At 41.6% G+C, this 22,572-nt stretch overlaps 2 protein-coding genes across 6 annotated transcripts; both read right to left on the bottom strand.

Moving 5' to 3' along the window:
* Positions 1–1,242: 1,242 nt before the first annotated feature.
* mbd1b (methyl-CpG binding domain protein 1b) lies at positions 1,243–14,420 on the bottom strand. 5 transcript variants are annotated; one of them, XM_047583722.1, is made up of 18 exons: positions 14,292–14,420; positions 13,279–13,835; positions 12,752–12,892; positions 10,149–10,290; positions 9,767–10,050; positions 9,596–9,678; positions 9,426–9,469; positions 9,195–9,335; positions 9,022–9,102; positions 8,252–8,272; positions 8,046–8,138; positions 7,032–7,190; positions 6,585–6,746; positions 6,321–6,497; positions 6,149–6,229; positions 5,987–6,058; positions 4,120–4,218; positions 1,243–4,028 (listed from the first exon to the last, which is right to left on the bottom strand). In XM_047583722.1, the coding sequence occupies exons 2-18, from the start codon at positions 13,641–13,643 to the stop codon at positions 3,552–3,554; spliced, it is 2,622 nt and encodes an 873-aa protein (XP_047439678.1). In that variant the 5' UTR covers positions 13,644–13,835; positions 14,292–14,420; the 3' UTR covers positions 1,243–3,551. The 5 variants fall into 5 exon arrangements, with proteins under 5 accessions (XP_047439678.1, XP_047439679.1, XP_047439676.1 ...); XM_047583723.1 differs by having other exon boundaries at positions 6,321–6,476; XM_047583720.1 differs by having other exon boundaries at positions 6,321–6,746.
* Positions 14,421–15,552: 1,132 nt separating this feature from the next.
* cxxc1b (CXXC finger protein 1b) lies at positions 15,553–21,000 on the bottom strand. Its single transcript, XM_047582913.1, has 14 exons — positions 20,840–21,000; positions 19,564–19,679; positions 19,359–19,459; positions 19,132–19,268; positions 18,367–18,522; positions 18,038–18,184; positions 17,827–17,934; positions 17,536–17,714; positions 17,076–17,283; positions 16,856–16,966; positions 16,704–16,753; positions 16,516–16,612; positions 16,182–16,334; positions 15,553–15,943 (listed from the first exon to the last, which is right to left on the bottom strand). Exons 1-14 carry the CDS (start codon positions 20,840–20,842, stop codon positions 15,797–15,799), a joined length of 1,713 nt encoding a protein of 570 aa, XP_047438869.1. The 5' UTR covers positions 20,843–21,000; the 3' UTR covers positions 15,553–15,796.
* Positions 21,001–22,572: the final 1,572 nt, after the last annotated feature.

The raw sequence follows: 22,572 nt of genomic DNA, 5'->3' as shown, positions 1-22,572 counted from the left end.
GGTGGGGGGCTGTTCGAGGGTGGTGTGGTTGTGTTTTTGAGGGCCCCGTCCTCTGCTGTAGGGGTTGAGGGGTCTAGCGGTTAATGGAAATTAGTTGCACCAGTTTCTGATCAAGCACTTTCCCACTGATCCCTGAAGAAGCCACTCGGATGAAATGTCTTCTTAAAACTCAGCAAGTTCAACAAGGATACACTAGCCAGTGGTTGCATGGGCACCATCTCAACCAGACTGTATATAACTGTACTTTAAATGCAAAAGAATAGAAATCCCACCGTCATCTGAAGACAGTCGAATATGTTTTCAATGAAACTGTAGAATCAAAATAATAATCTATAAACATTTGAGGGTTGTGAAAAAAAATCACCTTAAAACGCAAGGTGTCGCAATGTCTAGATTCTCAGTCAGTTACACTGCATCTAAAATAAAGCTAAAACACTAGAAGCTTACATTTTACTTAGATAAAAAAAAAAAAAAAATCTGTACCTGTAAATTTCACATGTATCCATTGCCGCCCATACATGCCCCAAATGCCAGGTTAGACAAACAATATCCATGTGGGTAACTTTTTTTCTATGGGAATCCTGGTCCACTGTAAACCTGTAATCACAAAGGCAAGACAGGCAACAGTGCCAATACTGTATTAAGAGATACACTGTTGCCCATTATGTTGCAATACATTTGTTTTCAGACACAATCCTCCTTTTATTACTATTTATGTATGTAAATCACACATTATTGACAACCGCGTACAATGACTTGTCTTTCCACCATTTTTCAGCTGTTATTTACAGCCATTTCCTCTACTCTACCGTCACTTGTATCTTTGTCATGTTTTTAAAGAAACCAAATAACGCGGTTCCGAGTCCACAGATTTCATCAGGAACGGACCCCCACATGGATACGGTTTGTCTAACTCGTAGGCTGTGGTCCAACTTAGCAAGAGCAACACAGGAAGTCGGACCTTGATAAAAGGTAGGAGTCCTCTGGTTGGAGGTCAGCAGACCAATCAGAAGGGGCCAACAAAGGCTATTGTTTAATTGTTTAAATGTTCCATTGCACTTGTATACCGGCCTGCTCAATTTATGTCTTGTCACATATAATCACATATAAATCACAAATCACATATATTCAAATGAAGAATAGCACAGATTTAGAATAACATTAAACTAAAAATGTTTATACCTAAGCAGCAGTAAATTATTTTGCTTCATAGGGCATTAGAGATGACACAATGGACTGGAGTCTCTTGAGAAACATTAAATACAGGCCTGGTTTAATTTAAAGGCATTCTGTGATTTCCACAGAAACAACACGTACTAATAAAATCAACAATTTGACCAACAATAACCAAGCATGTGCGCCGTCACTCAAAATAAAAACCTCAGACATTTTACACTAGCTTCTTCTCATCGTGGGCTTGAGACATACGTAATAAATAAAAACTTAATACAAAAAAATAAGCAGTTTCTTAGCACACATTCTCCAGAAAGACCAAGAACCCTCGAGTAATTCTTCAAATAATTTTTTTAATTCAAAGACTAAATAACAATCTTTTTTCAAGAATAATTCACTGACCCCAGATATTTCAATATTTGCACAATTTCTTGAGAAAAAAAAAACAAGATAATAAAAAATAAATCATATAAATGTCAATAATGCATAAAGTTTCACATTATTTATTATAAGTCACTGACCTATTTCAGAAATGTCTGATTGAAACGGGGACAGGAAAAAAAAAACATAACTGCTGTACATTTATGTTTATTATTTTTTTTTAAGATTTATCCGAAGGTTTAAAATACTGCAATAGTGTCAAACAGGAACAAAAAAAAATGTTGTAAGGTCAGCAGGTTGAACACACTTCTAACAAACTAATAAATACTTAGTTATCTGTAAAATGATTTATGGCCACAACGTCAGTTTCATTGTAGAGATACATTATACAAGCATATACTAAAGAAGTGCAGGTGCTCCGTTCGCAGTATTGTCCAAATATAACCAACCACTGTTAAAAGTATCAGCCTCAATCTGGACGCGATGATCAGTGTGTGAGAAACTCAAATATGTCTTGGGTTTAACTCACAGCTGCGTGAAGAGTGTTTACTGAGCCTTGTTAAAGACACATTATGTTCATCTCACGGCACTTTTCTTGGTTTAAATTTGTAATTTGCTGTGATTGCAACGCTTTTAAAACAGACGCAGCATTCAAATAGACTCACTTATCAGTTCACTGGCTGTGGTTTGTAGCACTGTTGAATCGTTGTACCGACACGTGTTTCTATAGATTCTGACGACCCCGATTACATAGCAGAAACGTGGTTTATGTATGGCACTAACTACATCCTCAAATCTTCAACATAAACAGATTTAGCGCAGGATGTTGCATCACGCGTTCATTTCGACTAGTTTACTTAATGAACTGGCAAGCGAGCGCATACAGGACAAATATTAACACCTGTGGGACAGTAGTTGACCTGTGATAAACTTTACACTCTGTTCTCATTATTCGGGGTCTCCTCAAGTATACATTGGACTCCATTAGTATCGCTCAGTTATGCCAGTCTCTACTTCAGTGTCTTCTTTTCAAACAGCGGCTTCGTCTCGTTGTCTTGGACGTCACTGAACTAAAAATCTAGATTCGTGTCGGTCGGGGACGGATACAAATTTGCTGCTTTGTGCGTGTATGAATTCTGGTACATTTGGTGGAGATTCACATTCCTTTGAAACATAATTAAATATTGTAAAACTCGTTTTAAAAACCAATAAAGGTTTACGAGGGCTGAATAGGTTTTCATAAGCCCTGAAATTTGCTTATGTCCTGTATAAAAACCCTATTTCACTGCATAGAAAAGAAAAATGTCAAAGCACGTGATGAACCAAACTGTATTAAAAGAACAGAGAACACAAAATGCTACATAACGAGAAAACGGCAACAAAGAAAGTGCAAATGATCCTATAACTCTCGTCTCTAAATGGAAAATTAGGCAATATGCCAACACAACTTGTTGCCCCCCTCCCTCCCGAAACATTGAGTCTGCTGGTTAAATCCATTAAATATGGTTTGTCCCACTACCTGTGTGTAGCAGTCTCCACATGCAGCAGGACAAGACGGCCAATGACGCTGGTGAAAAGATAATTGGGCTAATAACCAAGGTTCATGTGAGTCATGTGCGAGACAAACGTTGAGGAGGAAGGATCACTTAAATGTGTAACAACAGTGAGAGTGTGAGAGAAATACCTCAAGTAAGAGTGTGGAATAACCAGTGGCACATTAACCGCACAGCGGGCTAACGGGATTTCAGCTCAGACTCTGACACTTAACAGTCACGTAGAAAAGCCCTACACCAACATAAGGAAATATCTGAGAAGACAAACATCTGCATTATAAAGTCACAGCTCCCGCAATACCTTTGGTGATTCATCAAATAATCGAGTCTAACTCTAAGTCCGGAGGTAAGTCGGTAAGATTTCCTAAAGATTCTCACCAGAAGAAAAAGCACCAGAAAACCCGGTGGTCTCGGCTGTGGTCCCGGATGTTTTCTTTCTTTCTGTTAGAGTCCTTGAAGTGCTCTGCAGTCGGCGCAAATGCCCGTGTTCTTATTAACCAAGAAGTCGCACGTCGACGCCCTCTCCAGGATGATGGGGTTGTGGTGAAACGACGGCACCATGGTGGGGGGCAGTCCCTGGCACACGGTGTACTTCTCCAGGCCCAGGAGCAGGTTGACCACGTCGGTCACCGAGGTCAGACGAGGCGGGTGGTGGTCGTACAGCGGGTGGGTGGGGAGCAGCGGCTGCTTCTGAACGGTGACCTGGTAGCAGAAGCCCGGGTCTATCAGCACTATGGTGTCAGTCATGCTGGACTGCTTAGAGCACTGGATGAGCTGCAGCTGCGGGCCGTCCACCATTATAGCATACCATAAGATCGGCAGCACAGAGGAGCGCAAAGAGTCTAGGAGCTTCATGAGCTGGTTTTCTACGTCTGCACCACTCGCACTCGAACTGTCAGCCAAACTGAAGATCTGTGTAATCTGCAGGACGGCAAGAGAGTGAGAATATATAAACGCACTGTGCTAGTGTCTAAACTTAGTATATATATTTAAGTCTCAGCAGGATATTTACCATCGGCAGCTCATCCTCTTCTTCGTCATCTTCGTCAACATGCTTCGGATCCACTCTGGCTGCGTGCGATCTCTCCACATCCCATCTGCTCTGCTCGTCCTACATTAACAGAGCGGAAGTCGCGAGTTAATAAACCAGCGACGACAAACTCGAACCTCAATCAAAATCAAAATGTGAGACTTGTTCCACACACACCCTCCCTTCTTCCTTGTGAAAACCTGGTGCCAGCGTGACCCGCGGAGCCACCCGACCGCAGGAAATGTTGTCAGAGATCCCGAGGATGTTTTGCCAGCTAATGCAGCCTCACATTTCACGAGTGCATTTCCCCAGAGCCACTAAAATAGCTAAAAACCCGAGTAATGGTGTGTTTCATACTGCGGGGCTGCAACTTTTTTCTGGATCTAATAACATTATGTCCACTGCATTGTTTTCTTCGTCTTCCATTAGCTCATTGTAGGGTTTTAAGAACAATATTTTCTTGTTAACAAAGTGCATTCATTTTTACCTTCTCACACCGGTCGATCTCTGAGCGACACGCGTCTGTGGCTCTAAGTATGGAAGTATACGGTTAAATTCTTTTGCCAGAGGTGGGTATATTTCCTGCATATGCAAACCACAGCACAGACAGTAAACATCTTATAGCTCCAGGAAAAAAAAATGAACCATATCATCTACACTACCAGTCAAAAGTCTGGACGCACTTTCTCGTTCAAGAAGAGAAGGTGTGTCCAAACGTTTCGACTGGTAGCGTAGATATTATGTGTCCATCTGATCAAGTGACTACAAGAACAAACCGAAGGACAGCCAAGAAGAGTGGGGTTGACAAATAGAGAGTGCAAACAGCTTGGCAGCAAAATGAATCCATTACATGCAGATCAAATTAACTTTGGTGTGTGGCCTGGCGCCATGCGCTTGCGACACGTACCATTTAATTGCAACATCTCCAGTTCTAAACGGTTCTGGGAGTGGTCTTTGTTGCCTGTCTATCTCTTCGTGCATCCTGCCTGTAACTACTCTGTCAAGAACATAATTTGGTGTGAAATCCTCCGACTTGAGACGGCGGAAACTGACGCACACATTCGCTGCGAAGAAATTCACGGATCCCCGAATGGTGGAACACTTTGAGGAGTGCAAGACTGCACCACCACAGAAGAGAAAAATGCTAAATAGGATTTGGATGTAGGCCTGGATTCACTGCACAGAGCCAGAGCCACAGGCCAAAGAACAGCATGACAGCAGATATCTAAGGAAATGGACAGCGCCAGTAGCGTTTGTGAGGGAACGTGTAAACAGGAGGCCGTGGTGGCTCGTGATCAGTCAGGTTTAGTGCTATTATTAAGATCGGGCAGCGATAATATGGACACGATCAGCCAGGAATGTACGATTACCTACAATAGAGCTCAGGTGCATTTAAAGGCGACCGCAGGCTGTGAGATTTAAAGTTTATTTCAATCCACACAGCGCAATAGAGATTTATTAAATCTGGGTACAAACTCAAGCTTGATGTTTGCAGAATGCACATGTCAACAGTGGAGCTAAGCAGCCTAGCAGTGCTGTTGTTTATGTGTAAGGTAAAAAAAAAAAAAAAAAAGAAGGGAGGGCGGAGGAGAATGTGGACCATATTGTAGCAGGAAAGGAAGCCAAAAAGGGGTGCCAAGTTTTGGAAACAGAGATTGGGGCAAATTGTTTTGTTTAGCCTGTACTGTTATAATCAGTTTATTTTTGACTTGCACTGTCAGGATCCTGTCCCAGCTCGTTAAATCTCTACCACAGCGTGACACGGGAGCGCACTTTTGGAGGTGCACCCAGGTATGTGAAGTAGGGCTTAAAGAAAATGGCTCCCCAGCTAACGGGACTGTGAACTCACCAGATGAGAGTTGCCGATGTGCGGGACTCGGTCAGAGAGCCCGTTCCGCTCCCCAAAATCTAAATGGTTCAGCTGCCGAAAGACAAAAATGAAATTGACCTTGTGTTTGGATTAAAAGTGAACTTGAAGTGTCGACAATGTGACCTGAAGCCATTTTCAAACCTGCATAGATGAGTGGTGGTTTCTCACAGTCATGTCGAAAGCCGGTTTACTCTCCATCGGAAGCTCAGAGCTCCAATTCAGCTACAAAGGAAGGAGGAAAACAAATCCTTACTGGGTTGTGATGGGGTCTTCTTGAAGCGAACAAGAAACGAAATAAATATCCAAAACTCACTGGTGGTAAATAACTGTCATCGTCTTCATTGTCAGAGTCTAAGCCCATCTGTGACCCTTTGCTTCTTTTAAACCCAGTCTTCCGGCTGTATGTGTAGGTAGGTCTTGGCCGGCCAGGCAGCCCTGGACCCTCTGGACCAAATTCACTTTGTCCCATCTGGAAGGGCAGCAAATGTCTCTGTCCAAAATAAAGCAGAGGGACGTTTGAAACCAAAATTATTGCAACAGACGCCGCAAAAATCAAGAACTGAAGAATAAACCTGACCATGGCCTGTCTCTGGCACTGGCGCAGACGACACTTCTGCCTCTTTTTGTTGCTTCCTCCGAACTTGGGTTTGTCTACACAGAAGTCACAAGTGCCACAGTCTTTCCTGCAGAGACAGGCCTTGCATTCCCCGCAAGAACGCCGCTTCCGCTTCTTATGCCACTGAAAGGAATAATCACATTATTAGGCTTAAAGAAAAAGACAATTTGCAATCATGATTTTTTTCCCCCCATTTTTTCCATGTTTTAGGGAAGCATTAGTGGAAATACAATAAGGAAGGATATGTTCCACCACAGTGTGTTTCCCTCCCTCTACAGTGAGCGTCAGACACCGTCAAAATAACTTCTCAACATCTACATTAATACTCTCGTCCTAGTCCCTGTGCGTTCAATTCACTGTAAAACTGTCATTCTTCCGTGTGTTATTCAACCTTCCTCCTCTCCATACCCTCTCCTTCCTGGTCGTCCTTGACGTCTTCATCTGCCACCTCCTAACTCTACCTGATGCTCTACAACCACCGGCGTCTAGACTCTGCTGGGTCCTGTCCCTAGCTTCTTTCACTGTCTGTGATTCAGCTCCGCGATCCCGACACGCTTCGGAGACTAACTGCCAAAACACACTGCATGTTCACGTTTCCACAATTAAAAGTTCATTCTGCACAGCCACTTGGTCTGTCCGTGCTGGAATAGTTCATAGATTCAGGCAAAGTCTGCACCAACGCAGCGACAACAAAAACTGAAAGCTGTGTTAAAAACAGGGAAACATTTCCTGGAGACAGCAAAGAGGAGGAAAATATTCCAGAGAGAGTACGAGTAATGTGACTACTGATTATTCCTTTAAAAAGTAACTTGGTTATTTTACTGATTACTTGATTTTAAAAGTAACTAAGCTAGATTACAAGTTACTTTACTAGTTACATTCAGCAGCTGCCGCCTCAACGTAAAAATGACGACTTGTTTTGCCAAAACTCACTTTATGGAAGTGAATTTTTAACAGCTTTACTTTAAAATACATGTTTTTTTTTATATATACAAAAAAAGGCAGAATTTCCTCTACAACACAGGACTGCCCAACCAACTTCTTCCACTCTTACTTTGTTTAAATTAGATGTTGTGCTTTTGAACTTTGTCTCCAGCAACACAAACTCTAAATACTGGCTGTGTTTCCAGCTATAAAATGGGCATCTCTCCCTCCATTGTTGTTTACGTGTGTGTTGCTGTCACTGGTATTACGCGTGAGTTGTCCTCATGCTGAAAACGTGACTTGTCGTGGAGGTCACTCCGAGAGATGCAAGAAGAAATCAAAAAATATATCTTTTTACTCAGGAAAATGGGAAAAATAGTAACGCACAGCGACGTGGATAAGTAACTTTAATCTGGTTACTGGTTTGGAAATAGTAAAGCGTTGATTACTCGTTACTGGAAAAAAGTGGTCAGACTAGAGTCAGTGGTTAAAACTCACATCGTCATCATCGTCAGTCGACAGTTCGTCTTCATCCTCAACGTCCACGTTGACTGAGAAGTTCTCTGTGTCGCTGCTTTTGAGACTTGGGTGCTGTGTGAATAAGACATCGTCAGTGAGAACGGTAAAAAAATTTTTGAAAGGTAAAAAAAAAAAAAACAGTGTTCTTGTGTTCAAAAAATCTGGTAATATTGCAAACATGTTACCTGTGAGTCTGCAAATTCACTCTGTAAAATGAAATGAACACATTAAAACACAGAAGAACCAGTTGAAGTAAAACATTCAACATCTGCAGTCGAGCTGATTATTCAGTCACCAGAATCTGAATCGTCTCCATCTATACATGTGTTGACGCATAAAAGGGGTTTGTTGTGGTGGTGGTGGTTAACCATATATGGTAACTTCGGTACACAATTTAGGGTGCGTCCCAGTGCCTCTCAGTGAGGTTTAGAAGCATGTGGTTTTCATTCAGCCAATGGGAAAAGACCAAGGAAACATTCACAGGTCAAATAAGGACGAAATGTGGTCTGCAGGGTCCACCTCTGCATGAATGCTGAGTATAACTAATTTATTACGTACCATGAAGAAGTGTATCTTCTAATGGCCTAAGTACATGTTTACATTTGTTTAAAGGCAAGGAACCATAAAAAAAAAAATTAAATGAAAATTTTGAAACATTTTCAGAAAAGTAAAAAAAAGTTGTATTATTATAGTGCCCTATAAAGGGTTAAACATAAGTCAGCAAAATTGAAAACTATTACATAAACAGGCAAAGTGTAAAAATAAAAATAAGTAAAATATGGACTAACAAGTGCATTATTGTAGCACATGAGATTTAAAATGGGAGTCCATAAGTGAATGCGTATGTGATCGGGTTATTGACGAGTTTAGTTGCAGACGGAAACAAACTGTTCCTGTGACGTGAGGTTTTTGGTTCCGATGGGACGCAGCCTCCTGGCAGAGCGGTGGGGCTCACCTGGAAACTCATGCTATCGTCAAACGTGTCAGGATTGTCAATGAACGGCCTCTGCTGCATGAAGGTTCCACTCCCGGGGGCCTGGAGGAGCAGACGTGGAAAAAATATATACTGGTACTGGAGGATACATGAACGATTATTCTGTAAATGAACAACAACGGGGTGCACCTTACCTTCCGAATAGGACATACACATTTACGTTTCCTGCATGTCCGTTTCCTGGAGTCTGGGTTCTGTAATCCACGCTTGCAATTGGCACATTGCCCACAATTCATTGTGTCATGGCACCCAACACACTGACCACAGGGTATCCACTATGTGAAAAACACAAACAAACAAACAGAAAAGCAGTCAGACCATATATCACTTTGAAACATGCTGAATGCACCTCTGCAGTTCTTTACCTTTCTGAAACGAATCATCGGATGCTCTTTTGTCTTCGACTCTGCTGCAATCGAAAGGAAATGAACAGGTGTTAAGAAAGATGTTATTTTGAACTAACCTGATTAACTGAACTTTTTTTTTTCAGTTTCACCTCAGAATGACGGCTCTGCTAACGTATATACCTACATACCCCAACAGGCAGGACAGCAGGGCCTCTTTCTTTGTTTGTCATACCACGTGCCTGTGAAAGAAATACCACATCTGGCACAGATCCTGCAGAGAAACAAATAACCCTCAGTCCATTTACCAGCTTCTCATTATAGTTTCGATGGCGTGTGAAGCGAGGTTATAGCCGACTCACAGAATGCTGTCCTCTGACCCGATTTCTCCGTTTATAGAGGGAAGCGGAAGCGGCTTGGACGACGACGGAAGAGGAAGTTTGACCATTCTCTCTTCCACAGGTGGCCCGTCACTGCGGTGGCCTTGGTTCGGTGTTCCTGCTGGAGTGTTCGAGGAGAGGCCCGTCTGGTGGACGTTTTTGGTCCCGAGGTTTGGGGTGAGCCTGTGGTAGGAGTCGGGAGTGTCTGCCCCCTCTCCTCTCTCCATCCAACTGGACTCTGAGGAAGAACGCTCCCGCATCTTTCTCTGGACGTCAAAGAGAGAGCGAGGACAGACGACTTGTGTGACAAATTGTGAGAAACCTTCAAGGCTTTGCGCTTTAAACGATAAATGCGAGCGGGTACCTTCATTCTGTGTCGAATTCTTATGGGTTGTGCCTCTCCGTCGTAGAACGTGCCCGACTTGTATTCAAATTTGGACAAGTCAAGAGATCCATCCAGCATCGAAATCAGCTCAACTCTGCTTCTTACTCTCTCCCCCCGTGGGCTGCAAAGGACAAGGCCAGTTATGAAAAACGTCTTGCTGGCATTCAGTCAAGTACTAGTTTGTGAAGTCCTAATTTTTGGACTTTACCTACCTGCTCAGTAGGCAAAGCAGGTTTTACATGAATCAGAGGTTTGATCCCCGGCACATGAAGCATATGCCAAACCCTCCTTGAGCATGACACACTAGTACTTAGTGTGCGAATGTGTGTGCGTCTCTGTGATCAAATGCATAGATGGATCATCGCGCAATATAAATATTATTTACAATTCTAACAGTGGTTGGGAACTAGCAGATTGTTTTTTAATTGTGGGCCTGCAACAAACAGTAATCTCTATTAATCTCTATTACTGTTTCATCTGTTGATGTGTTTTCCTCCATAAATAAAAAATAAAATAAATTAAAAAAAAAAAAAAACAGCAAGAACTCTGTTCAACATTTTCCAGATTAAACATTCTGAGCAACAGCTTAAGGTCTATAAATGACAAATTATGAAGAAAACGCATCAGATTTTCAATTATTATATCTCTAGTGTCTATTTATTTTAATACAATAGTAATATTTCAAATCTACAATCAACACTGAATATATTTTATAGATGCATGTATTGTTACAGCCCTGCCTGCTCTCAGAATTAGGGATGCATTGATCCAGTATTTATACTGGACACTGACCCTGACACAGACTAAAGAGCTAGATCGGTTATCAGATAATGCTGCATATCCACGGGGCCGATTTATTCAACGCAATTTTATGTTTGCATCTGATCCTACGTCCTGACGCGCAGCATGCAGGTAAAACAGGCGGTTTTGACAACAAACACAGCAACAGCATGTTGCTGTGAGCGAGCCAAACATGCCGCTCCATACGGGGAGCGCTTGCTAAACCAACAAGTTCAGCAGCTATTTGCAATATTTGCAAAGAAAATGTCACAAGGGGCGGTAGTAGCACTGCCAGATACAACACAACAAACGTAATCGAGCACCTTCGAAAGCATAACACTACAGAACACGTCTGAGTTCCTGCAGCTCGAGGCAATCGATGCAGCGAAGCAGTGAACGTAGGTTAAGACGTGACAGAGATGTGAGAAGCTGCCAAAAATAGCAAAGAAGTTGCTGGATTTGATTGTTTCGGATGCACTATGGCTTTTGTTTGGTGAAAACGAAGGCTTCCATAGCCTACATAAACAACAAGGTCATTGCGAAAATATTAATCGGCTACATCTGAACTACTAATATCAAAAGAATGAGTTTCACCACAGATATTTGAAGTTGTGAACTGTCCACTTGTTGGACTCAACCATACTTGTTTGAATTAAGCTGCTTGTTCATTCAGGTTCAGTTGATTATTCATCATCTTTTTATATTGAATATTAATGCACATGTTAGATGATGACGATGTGAGTTTTAACCACTGACTCTAGTCTGACCACTTTTTTCCAGTGACACGTAATCTAACACGTGCGTCACTACTACTACTATGTCACTGGGAAAAAGCAGGAGAATCTTAATCTTAAAAATCAATAACAGCCCAAGACATATCTGTGTTATACATTTTGCATTACAACGTTAAGAAAGTAATGTTTAAGTGAGGCCTGAACCGTTCCGTCTCTTTCACGTTGCAAAGCCCAGGTATGCAGGCTGCAAATGAGTGGGCATCCATCCACACTTCAATCATCACGCTTTTATGCCGTCTCTCTAATCTACGTTCCCTCTCTGCCTATGGAGATAAATGAACAAGCAAACAATGATTATCTGAGCAGATACAGTGTCTGTTCAAACCACGCCTGCACAGAACAGGTCAGACGAGGACACATGGCACTGGAAAGACAGATGTCGGAAACACGCTGCTGTGAAAGCGTAACAGAAGGCAACTATGCGAAGACCTCTCATCGGGACGACATCACTCAACACTGCACTGGTTTAGCTTCCAGGAAACACATCTCCAGAGTGTGACATAGATGTAGAGTTATTTCTCAGCAGCCGCTAAAGGATGACAGTTTGGTCATCTCCGCTGCTTCACCTGAAGTTTGTAGGAAAGCTCAGGCTGCACTGCAGCAGTTACTCAAAGTGTAGAGAGTGAGGATAAGGTAAGATAACCCAGCGTGGAGCTTAGAGAGTGAGGAGAGGGCCGTGTCATCAACCCCATCAAACTAAACACCAGCTCTGTTTCTTTGGAGAGACACTGATTGAGCCGCCACAGTGAAACAAGCACCATCAGAAACACTGACCCGTAAATGACACTCAGCCATTCACGGGTGATACTTTGATTTCTCAAACTTTGTACTTATTTCTCTCTTTGACTCTGGCCATGACCTGTGTTGTGATAATAGGACTCTTCATGTCCAAAATTAATTAATTGATAGTAAATCAAATCGGGACCCCCCTGTGAATCAGACTATAATCTATTCAGGAAATCAGTAGCACCTCTCTAAATTGAAGGATTTCTACCAGACAGAATTTACCTTAGGTAATACACGTCCTTCTGGCCAACGCTAGAACCTGAGCGTCGAACAACCTCTTTGCGTTTCCAGCCTTCTCCAAGTGCAGGCCACTTGACCCATCCCTCATCCGGATGTGACCGCTTGCGCCGAGGCATCTGAAGACTGAAAATTTAAAGAGGACATAGGATTTAAGAATCTTTATGCCAACTTTCTGTCAAACTCGAGGTGCTGATGCCTAGAAATTAGTCCAAACTACTAACATATAAATATTTTGTTATTGGCAACACCTCTGGTTATTTGAAAATACAAAATACTATATGATTTAGTCCAACATCTAAGCACCTGCAGGATGCATTACTTCGTCATGTGTTTGCACAAACACATAAACATTTGTATCTACTCCACAGATAATGGTCCTTAATTTCAGATTTCAGTATCTAAATTACCTGCAGGGAACAAGCATGTCAGAAAAAAAGTGCTGTGAAAAAGGACGTTGCAGCACATGTACACCACCACAAGTAGAAGCAAAATAGTCGCATTCAACCTACTGATATTTCTTTCTGACGGTGCTCTCACTGCCTCCGACACTCTCACTCCTCTCACTTTCTCCTGCCAGGCTTTCTTCCTCTGGATCATTTCTGCCAATGCTCTCAGCGTCATCATCATCTTCCAGCGGCTCAAACCAGTCAACAGGAGGCTCACCACTAATAGACTTAGCCTCCTCTTTCACCTCCGCTAGGGTTTCTTCCAGGTCGGGGCTGGGGTCCTCCTTTGTGCTGGGAGAGTCTGGGGGCCCCGGTGTTGCTGCTGGGGTGCTTTCTGCTTCGCTGCTCTTCTTCTCTGCGCCTTCACCCACATCTTCATCCAAGGGGTCTCTGCCAGGGGGCTGGCCCTCCTCCGCCTTCTCGTTCATTTAAACACCAGTTTAGGCTTAAAAAAGGTCCAAAGTGGCTCACTGTGGTCAGATGTGATTATCCTTCACTGTCCGCCTCGCGTCCCATTTGAGGTGGTCCACAGTGTCCGTGGATGAATAACAACTGACCCAGGGCTCTGAGGTTTGGGAGTGGGGCTGCACCGTCAGTTGTTCAGCTGCTCATGACAGAGCCTGCGGAAAAAAAAAAAAAAGAAATGATTAGAATAAACACCCATGACAGTCCATTACGATGTGCACAGTCAATATGGTACGAGGTCTAAGCTTAAATATATGGCTACCGTTTATCCATGGCAATTAGCTAGCCATGGCAAGTAGCAAATATTAGCCAGCAACAATATTAGCTAAACAAGCTAACCCCAGAGCACTTCTGCCTCTGAAACTGTTCCTTAAATATATATATTTTATCGTAATAAGCAGTGTGGTGCCAACAGCATTCGTGTCAAGTCCGCAGAAGCAAAAAAAAAACGCTGAGTGAAAGCGGCACCATCGTTAGCCCCCGTTAGCACTAGCCCCCCTCCATGGTTGGTTCCTATGGCGATATGCTGACATTACTCATGAGTTGAGAGCTGCGTGTCTCCACACAGACTGCAAAGATGTATGGTTATGTGGGTCGACAAAATCACACACCTTTAGTGTAATGTTTCCCAGATGCTTGGCACTCTAGTCACACCACGTAGCTTCGCTTTCACTTTACGCGGTAGGGCTAACGTAGATGTAGCTACTACCATGCATCCAGCAGCACAACCGGAAGCGGCCGTAGGAACAAAGAAGGCTCAACACCAAAGATGTAAATCCGCCCCGATCGGTCCGTCCGGCTGGCCGGTTTCTTTTTTTTTCATTGACTTTGTTTCCGCATGCAAATTAGGCCTCCAGCATAAAGCATAACACACAACGTCAGGGACTAAACAAATATTGTTAGTCAGTTGTTGTTTTATTTAAACGTTTTTGGATTAAAGCGTTGGGTCAAGCAAACATAGCCACCGTAGTGTATTGTTAAAACTCAGTTTTCTCGCTATGGCTCAATAGTGGGAATTGCATTACATTTGCTATGTCATGTACTTTATGCTTTATATATTTATTTACTTACGTCTGTTGTCATTTTTAAATATCACAACATTCAACAAATGCATTTAAGCCAAGTTTAAGAAGATGCTGTATACAGGCTTTAAAAATGCTCCAGATCATCTAAATAAGACACTTAACTGACTTAAATGTGGTTTCTTTTAATCATTTAAAACAGTAGTCGGATTCAAACATCGTTTCAAGCATCATGTTAGAAAAGTAAATATTAAAAGGAAGCGAAGACGGAAGAGAGTGAAGGTTCTCATCCCACACGTATCCTCTTTGATGATCCGCTTTAACTGCGCTGTGTTTATGGGTCATCGGAAACGTGTGTGAGCGAAATAGTTCATGGGTAGATACATATTTCTTGATATTTTTTGCCTTGTTGACATTAACAGCTTGGCTAAGCTGTGAAACTATTACATACTTTATCTTAGAAAGTTTTGTATCCAATTTTCTTGCACAGCATTTGGATTGAAAAGCAAGAATTCATGAGCTACACGTGAACGCAACAGCATTATTTATTTATTCAGCATTTTATGGTTTTAAGCCAATCAGCAAATAAGATCAAGTTTTCAGGGGTACAATTGAGGTTTTGTGCAATTTAAATGCGTCAGGGTGGTGAGGACATGAGCCTGAAATATAATATTAATTGCATATGAATACTTTATTACAGTAGTAATACAGGCCACACTTCAGACATTCTTTCTCTTCCATTATATCTACTCATTTTCAAGTAACCATTTTTCTTCCACTGAAGTTACCAGTAATTGCTAAGGTGTACTCTACACCTCTGGTAGAGAAGGACAGACCAATAAAACAGCAGCAAGTTCAATGCCTTTATTGAGGATGATCATAGCAAAACCAGCAGTTTTCAGTGAGCAGTAGTTCATCTACCACCATCAGGAAAAATATATATATTATCATACACACATTTTAAAATAATAATCTAGTTAGAAAATCATCAAAATGGTCTTTAATGTTCTTAAAGTTTACTTCCTTAGCACTTGAGCAGCTACTATGTACAGTGGCCCAAAGATCCGAGAACAGACGCAGACTGGCGGGTTTGACTACCTATCCTTGTTGCTACGGAGATCAGTCGTCACAGGGTCGTGCTGAATAGTTTGGTGCAACATCAGAGCAAGGAGTCCAGCTCTGTTGGTCATTGCAGTCCTGACATTACGCTCCTGTTCAAAGAGCTCGTCCAACTTGTACCACTGTGTGTGGAGAAGAAAAAAAAAAAAAGATGGATCACGTGATGGTGTTTCAGCATCAGAAAGTCTCATTATGAGACTCTTTATGAGTGGAAGCCAGACAGGAATTTATTTTAAACAAATGCAATTTTCATAAGATGTGGGATTTTCCTTGACATTTCTCACTGAAACTCCACACATTCCTATTTCAAATTGACAAAAAAAAAACAAAAACAACAACGTAACGTGAAGTTTAACTCACCACCCTGACTCGCTCCAAGTCCACCTCAGCTCTCCTTAGCTTTTCCCAGTTGTAATGCTTGTTGCACTTCCTCTTAGAGACTCTGCAGTATTCTCCAGTCAACTCAAACACATTCTTAACCAGAGGGCACCCACACACCTCATCCACAGGAACCTGGACACCACACAAAAGGGGTGAAAAAAGAAAAGAAAGATAAAAATGAATGCTTAGCAGGACTTCTTTTTTTTTTTTTTTTTTTTTTTTTTTTACATCAAGTGAATGCTTTTAAAAGGAGTTGCAGGATTTCTATTTTTTAAAATTCAGTTCTATGTAAGGCTAAAGGGTGTCGACTCACTTTGGGATCCCGAGAATGCTCTGGACACAGAACCTGAAGCCTCTTGCAGTACGTCTTGCTTTGAGGGTTGTACACATCACAGAAGAGCCTGGTTGCACTGTGGGGAAAAAAATAAAAAAAAACACATTGCTAAAGCAACTGAACAACAGAAAACTTCTGTGAATTTGAGAATAATGACATTTTCTTACCCTTCTATCCTTGTAGGATACATTGAACCAAAGGAGGTCTGACTCTCATACTGCAAAGATAATCAATAGAAAATCAATCTGGTTAAATTATTGTATTATGATTGTATTTTTTGTATGCTTACAATAGGAAGCAAAATTAAAGAAATTATCACCTTTGCGTAACATCTCTCCATATGTCTCAGTGCCACTTTCGGATTGATGGGATGGCTACAAGACACACAGAAAATCTGAAGATCTGTGTCCTCGCTGTCACCTTCGTTCACCTGCAAACAGGATGCAAAGAACTGTTTTTCTCCTGCAGCTTGAAGGGGTCCGATCAGCTCTAAAAGCAGATCCAATAAAAGAAGCAACTCTATGAAGAAGTGTTGTCACCTCCTCGTCCTGCTGAACCGCCTGCTGCTTGGCCTTGGCAATGATTCCCTCAAGTTCGTGGAAGCGTCGCTCCATCTCCGTGAGGCGCAGCCGGGCGTTCTGCTGATCCCGGCGGATGCGCTCCAGCTGCTTCTTGCCGTGCTCCTCGGCGATGCAGGGACTCTGCTGCCACTGCTGGATACGCTGAGGGAGGATCTCGTAGATCCGACTGTGGGTCGACAGGCACAAAGATTTCAATCGTGAAAGACTGATTTCCCCAATGAACGGTAAAGGAAATCTAATGAGAGAAAGTTGCAAACAAAAGCTACAAACCAGCAACTATAACCAACATTTAAACTCACTGGGGGGCGCAATGGTACATGTGTATTAAAAAGTGTGAATAGTTTTGACAGTAAGCGGGAAGTGAGCGGCAAATACATTAAATATTAATTTCTCAAAGCTTGAAAGTGATGGGTCTTACTTGGCGGCAAGCTTCATGCCACACTCCTCAGAGCAGTATTTGGAGTTGGTTCGTGCTGCTTCCACACAGCTCGGCCCCAAACACTGACGCCGACCTCCAGGATCTCGCAGCTCCCCCTTCTCACTGTGTCTGGTTCTGTCTTTGTGCTTCTGCTTCTGCTTGTGGCGCCGTGACTCCTTCTATTAAGTTTAAGAGACGCCGTTAGTAGAAGGCCAGGTGTTACCATTTGTGTTATAACCCTTTACTATATTAACATCTGGAAGCATTTCAAAGTGACATGAAGAAACTTACTTTCTTGTCAAACTTCTTTTCCCGTCTTTTCACGTGCTTCACCTTAATCGCTTTCTTACGCATGACGGGACTGAAAGGGAGCTCGTCGTCGTCGTCGCTAGCCCAGCCCTGTACGAAAAGACAATTATTTAATGTCACACATGACTTCCTGATCAAACGTTTTAGCTGTCGGCTGAGTGAATCTACATCAAACAATATAACACTGCTCTACCATGCTGCTGTTGAGTCCTGCTGCCTTGTACTGTTGATAGAGTTCTGCTTCGCTGTCGTAGTCATCAGAGTAGCGCCTTCGCCTGTGGTGGGAATTTTCCCTCCTTTCTCGCAAAGAAAATTCCTCTTCTTTCACACGAAGCATTTTCTGAACAAAAACAAAGCACAACAGGTTGTTCACTGTCTGAAGTTGTACAGACACACAAAAGACATACTACTGCCTTCAAGCAATCTGATTCAAAGCGTACTTTGGCTGTGAATTGGTTCTTTGCAGCTTGAGTTACTATGATGAACGATACATTGATGCATGACGGTGATAGTGTGACCTACCCTCGCTCGAACTTCACACTGCCTGAACCTGCACTTCTGTCTGATTTTGTTGGGACCTCCAAACTTCTTCATGTCTTTGCAGAAGTCACACTGGGCACAGTCCTCAGTCCTCCTGCAGGGCTCGCACTCCCCGCACATACGGACCGAACGCTTCACCTGAACAAAATCCCAGTCAATAAGAGCTAATGCATCCTGCATGCATGTGCAATGTTTACATTGTAAATATTCATTTAATGACTTAGTAATATACTGCAAACGCTCCCAGTGCATATGAGTCAGGAAAGCGACTCGTTTCGAGGGGAAGGTGCATGAGCTGATTCATAGTTATCTGCATATCTTTGTAATTGATCACTACAAGAGAACAAGCACACCAAGATGCTATTAAATTACAGGCGAGAAAACAAATCAGATTCGAAACTCCAGCTCCAGGCCACATCATAGCACTTAGCACTGATATTCTGTTGTGCCCCAATCTAAAATGAGACAATGACTTGTCTCTAACAAGTCATAGGCAGCCTATTAGGAAGATCCACTGATGCCACATGTGCTTTTCTGTGTTTGAAGAAGCGACCAATACATGATTGTACTGTGAATGGAACTGCGTGCATGTCTGCTGTCTGGGTTCAAATCATGCATCGGTGCAGATGTTTGTCTGTCAGATGGTTTGTCAGGTTATAAATTCATATTAAATGAAAATTTACTCCTGATCACAGGTTAATTTACCACCCTTTACCTGTTTACATTCATCATAATAAAACAACTTACTTTAGATCCTCGCCGCCTCTCGCTCTTATAGTCCGGAGTACTTGGGGTGCTGTACTGTTTGTCAGACCTGTCAGTATCAGGTTCCTTGTCACGGCTCTTCTTTGATCGATACTTTACTTCCAGTGAGGGGTTTTCACCTGGTGACCAACCACATAAACAAGTATTAAATTAAATAAAAATGGCACAGAGATAACTGCTGTGATGATGGGAGAAGAACTCTTAGTTACCTCTGCATCTCATGCAGTACCATTCCCGGATCGCCTTCGCCATCTTCTCAGTGATGTTAATGCAGTGGCCATGGAACCACTCGTTGCAATTATCGCAGCCACTGACAGCGGGAGAAGCATAAGTCACAGCAAATTTGTGAGCACTATTACTTGCACACATGTGGCCTGAGTAGCTAAAACAAATACACCAGTGATGTTAACTTACATCATGAAGCAGTTGATGTCTGGTTTCCGACAAATACAGTAAAGTGGTGCGTTCTCCCCCTCCATACTACTCGTCTCAGGTCCTGGTACAGGTTCAAAGTCTGACATTTCGCTGTCCTGAAAAGTACAATCATACACCACATTATAACTGGTGGGAGTTAACTTAACACCAACGATAACCTACTGCTGGGCCACAGATTATTTCCCCCAGGAAATAATCAGAACTGTGAAACAGAGTGTGATACTACAACACTTTGTTATGAAGGCTCACAACGTTTTTGATCCACAGCAAAGTCCCCCTTCATGGTTGCTATGTGAAATACCATCTGAATACATTACTGTTAAAACACATTCAGATCAGCGTCAAAAGCAGGATGGCAAAACTGCAACATGAGTGATGCAGTGTGGCCAAAATTAAAAGATGCTAAGATGACTTTGAGAAACTGCATCTCTCAAAAGATGACATTTATTTATTCCAATGTCTACTTGAGCTTGATCAACAATCAGCTCAGGCTCATGAAGAAATCAATTTAGAAACTGGCCGAACAATGCATGTGATTATTTGTTTTGGTCAGTAAGTGACAGCGTGTCCCTAAGTCGACTCTGTTTATGGGATAATGATAAATCAAGAGACAAAATTAAATGTATCACACAAAAATAAATCTGCCTTACGTACAGAGATGTTAAAGACCAGAAACCAAGTTGCAAACCTTTATGAACTCGAGTTAGCCCTCAAATACACTGTCCTCTCCGGGATATTTTTTTATACACTATTAGGGTTCAGAGTGAATTTAATTTAAAATCCCAAAGTGCGACATTAAATAATTAAGCGCAACTTCAGAAGATGCCATCAAAGGCGTGTCATGTTGTAATACTGCTCAGAGCATTATCTTTAGATCATCTAGACAATATCCACAGTAATCTACAGGCTAATAATAACGATGACAATAACTTCTGCTGCAGCTTTGTTTACACACAACCTCACTGTGCGCTAAAATTAGCTCGCACAGCAGTTAGCATCAGCTAGATTGACATTTATAGGTGAAAGTTTCCCAGCAAACTCAGTTTGTTTTACCAAATGCACGCAGACTCGTCAGCTCTGAAGTAATTAACACGGCAAAAACAGGTCACACTTGTAACTAAGCAACATTACTCAGTCGAGTAGTTGAGATATTTCGAGCTACTCACGGACGCGGCTGTTACACCGATCGGGCCCAGTTAAACGAGCTAACTTTCCAAACAACTAAACGGAAAATAAAACGGGTTCAAATACCTACCATTTTTGCGAGATAATACAGTGAAGTCGCTGGCTGCTTCGTGATTTAGGACACAAGGGAAGGGCGAGAAAACCGAAACAATAATCCTTTGCAGCGCTACAGCTAGCGTCGCGCTAACATTTACACGGACATGACTTCGGAGACAATCGGCAGAACTCGTTACAGCCCGAAGAAATATCATTGGTGGATGTTCTTCTTCTTTGGTGGTGGATTGATAGTCAGCGTTGGAACACTGCTACCTGTTGGATATGTTACTAGTTTCAGGTTTTATTAGAGACTATATATAATACATTTAACTGCACTTTAATATTTATTACTCATATTACTTTTATTTTTGTCTATGCTTGTGACATTGTAGCTGCTACAAGAGATGCTGCCAAAAGACATTTCGTTGTATTTTTGTACAACGACAATAAAGCTTTGAATAAGCTCAGAATAAGCTTTCTTGGCATAAACATACATTCCTCCATAAAAAATCAACCAGGTTTTTACTGTGGACTGAAGGTGGACGCTTGATTGCCATTTTGCACACCGTACTTTACCTACCTCCTTGTCAAATTTGCAGCATTGTCTATAACGTTTAGTCATTGCACTACTCATTTTTGCCTTAGTCATTACCAGGTGTGTGTGTGTGTGTTTTATTTGTTCGATGTATATATTTATTCCACTTCTGGAAAATCTTATTTTATCTTATCTTATATTATTATGGGTATTATGATTGATTATACCATAAAACAAACCATTTATTCACCATAAACAAAGAAAGGTACGAACCAAAATTACTATATTAGAGGAGCTTCAGATAACAACATAACTCATAAATATGTAAATAAAGAAAATAAAGATAAAAGAAAGTAATAAAGAAATAATTGTGCAATAATCGTAATCCTGAAAAGTCCTACAATAATATTGCACAACTAAATGCACATCATAAAACATTATGATAAAGATGTATTCTTAAAATAATCCAAAAACTAATGTGTGCAGTAACTATGGTTACATTATTACCTATTATGTGTCAAAAGCAGGACAACACACACATTCTGGATTTTCTTTTCTTTTCTTTTTTTTGTTTGCCCTTACATACTGCATGTGTAGACAGAGAGAGAGGGAGAGAGAGAGAGAGACAGAGGGAGGGGGGATAGAGATGAGAGATGATGATGCTGCTGAGTGTCGACTGCATGATGTGTCTGTGATTAAGGCTGAATCTTGGATTTCCTCCTTCCAAAATATACCATAAAAAGTGAGTACCACACGTTTCCTACAAAGCTCATATAATGTGCAGAAAAAATACTGAGTGATAAACATTGCGGAGACAAATGTAAAAAGCCAAATATTATGGATTTATGTATATTAAATGTATATTAATGAGTCTCATTTGTAAAAGTCATATTATACACAGTGTTGAAGGTGTGGCTATTATTCAGATTTAAAGTTTACCGCGTATAAATCTTTTAGATTCGACTTGTTTGATTTGCTGCAACGCTACGTGGTAATTCATTCATTCATTCCTCTTCTATCCTCTGTAAATATCTCTATACTGTATATTTAAACTAATAATAATAATAATAATAACAAACCAAAGAAAAAGTGTGAATCAAATAATTCAGATAAAATAAAAACATGTCAGATAAGGTGAGGGTTACAAGAAGACATGAATTATTAACTATTATCACATAGCTGTCAGGATATCGGCGGTCGGCCTTTTATCTGCATCATGAATGTATCCAAAA

This window comes from Mugil cephalus, chromosome 4, assembly GCF_022458985.1.
Source record: "Mugil cephalus isolate CIBA_MC_2020 chromosome 4, CIBA_Mcephalus_1.1, whole genome shotgun sequence".
In the NCBI taxonomy this organism is placed as follows: Eukaryota; Metazoa; Chordata; class Actinopteri; order Mugiliformes; family Mugilidae; genus Mugil; species Mugil cephalus.
The sequence above is the reverse complement of the archived record's forward strand: the minus strand, read 5'-3'. Positions and strand labels throughout refer to the sequence as shown.

Excerpts from the sequence above, each read along its gene's own strand:
- mbd1b (XM_047583720.1), bottom strand. The coding sequence starts at position 13,643 with ATGAACGAGAAGGCGGAGGAGGGCCAGCCCCCTGGCAGAGACCCCTTG. Across the intron at positions 6,230-6,320 it reads ATGACAGTTATTTACCACCA|CTGAATTGGAGCTCTGAGCT; the intron begins GTGAGTTTTGGA and ends CTTCCTTTGTAG. Across the intron at positions 4,029-4,119 it reads AAGAGGATGAGCTGCCGATG|ATTACACAGATCTTCAGTTT; the intron begins GTAAATATCCTG and ends GCCGTCCTGCAG.
- cxxc1b (XM_047582913.1), bottom strand. Across the intron at positions 19,269-19,358 it reads GTACTGCATGAGATGCAGAG|GTGAAAACCCCTCACTGGAA; the intron begins GTAACTAAGAGT and ends GTTGGTCACCAG. Across the intron at positions 18,523-19,131 it reads AGAGGCGGCGAGGATCTAAA|GTGAAGCGTTCGGTCCGTAT; the intron begins GTAAGTTGTTTT and ends GATTTTGTTCAG.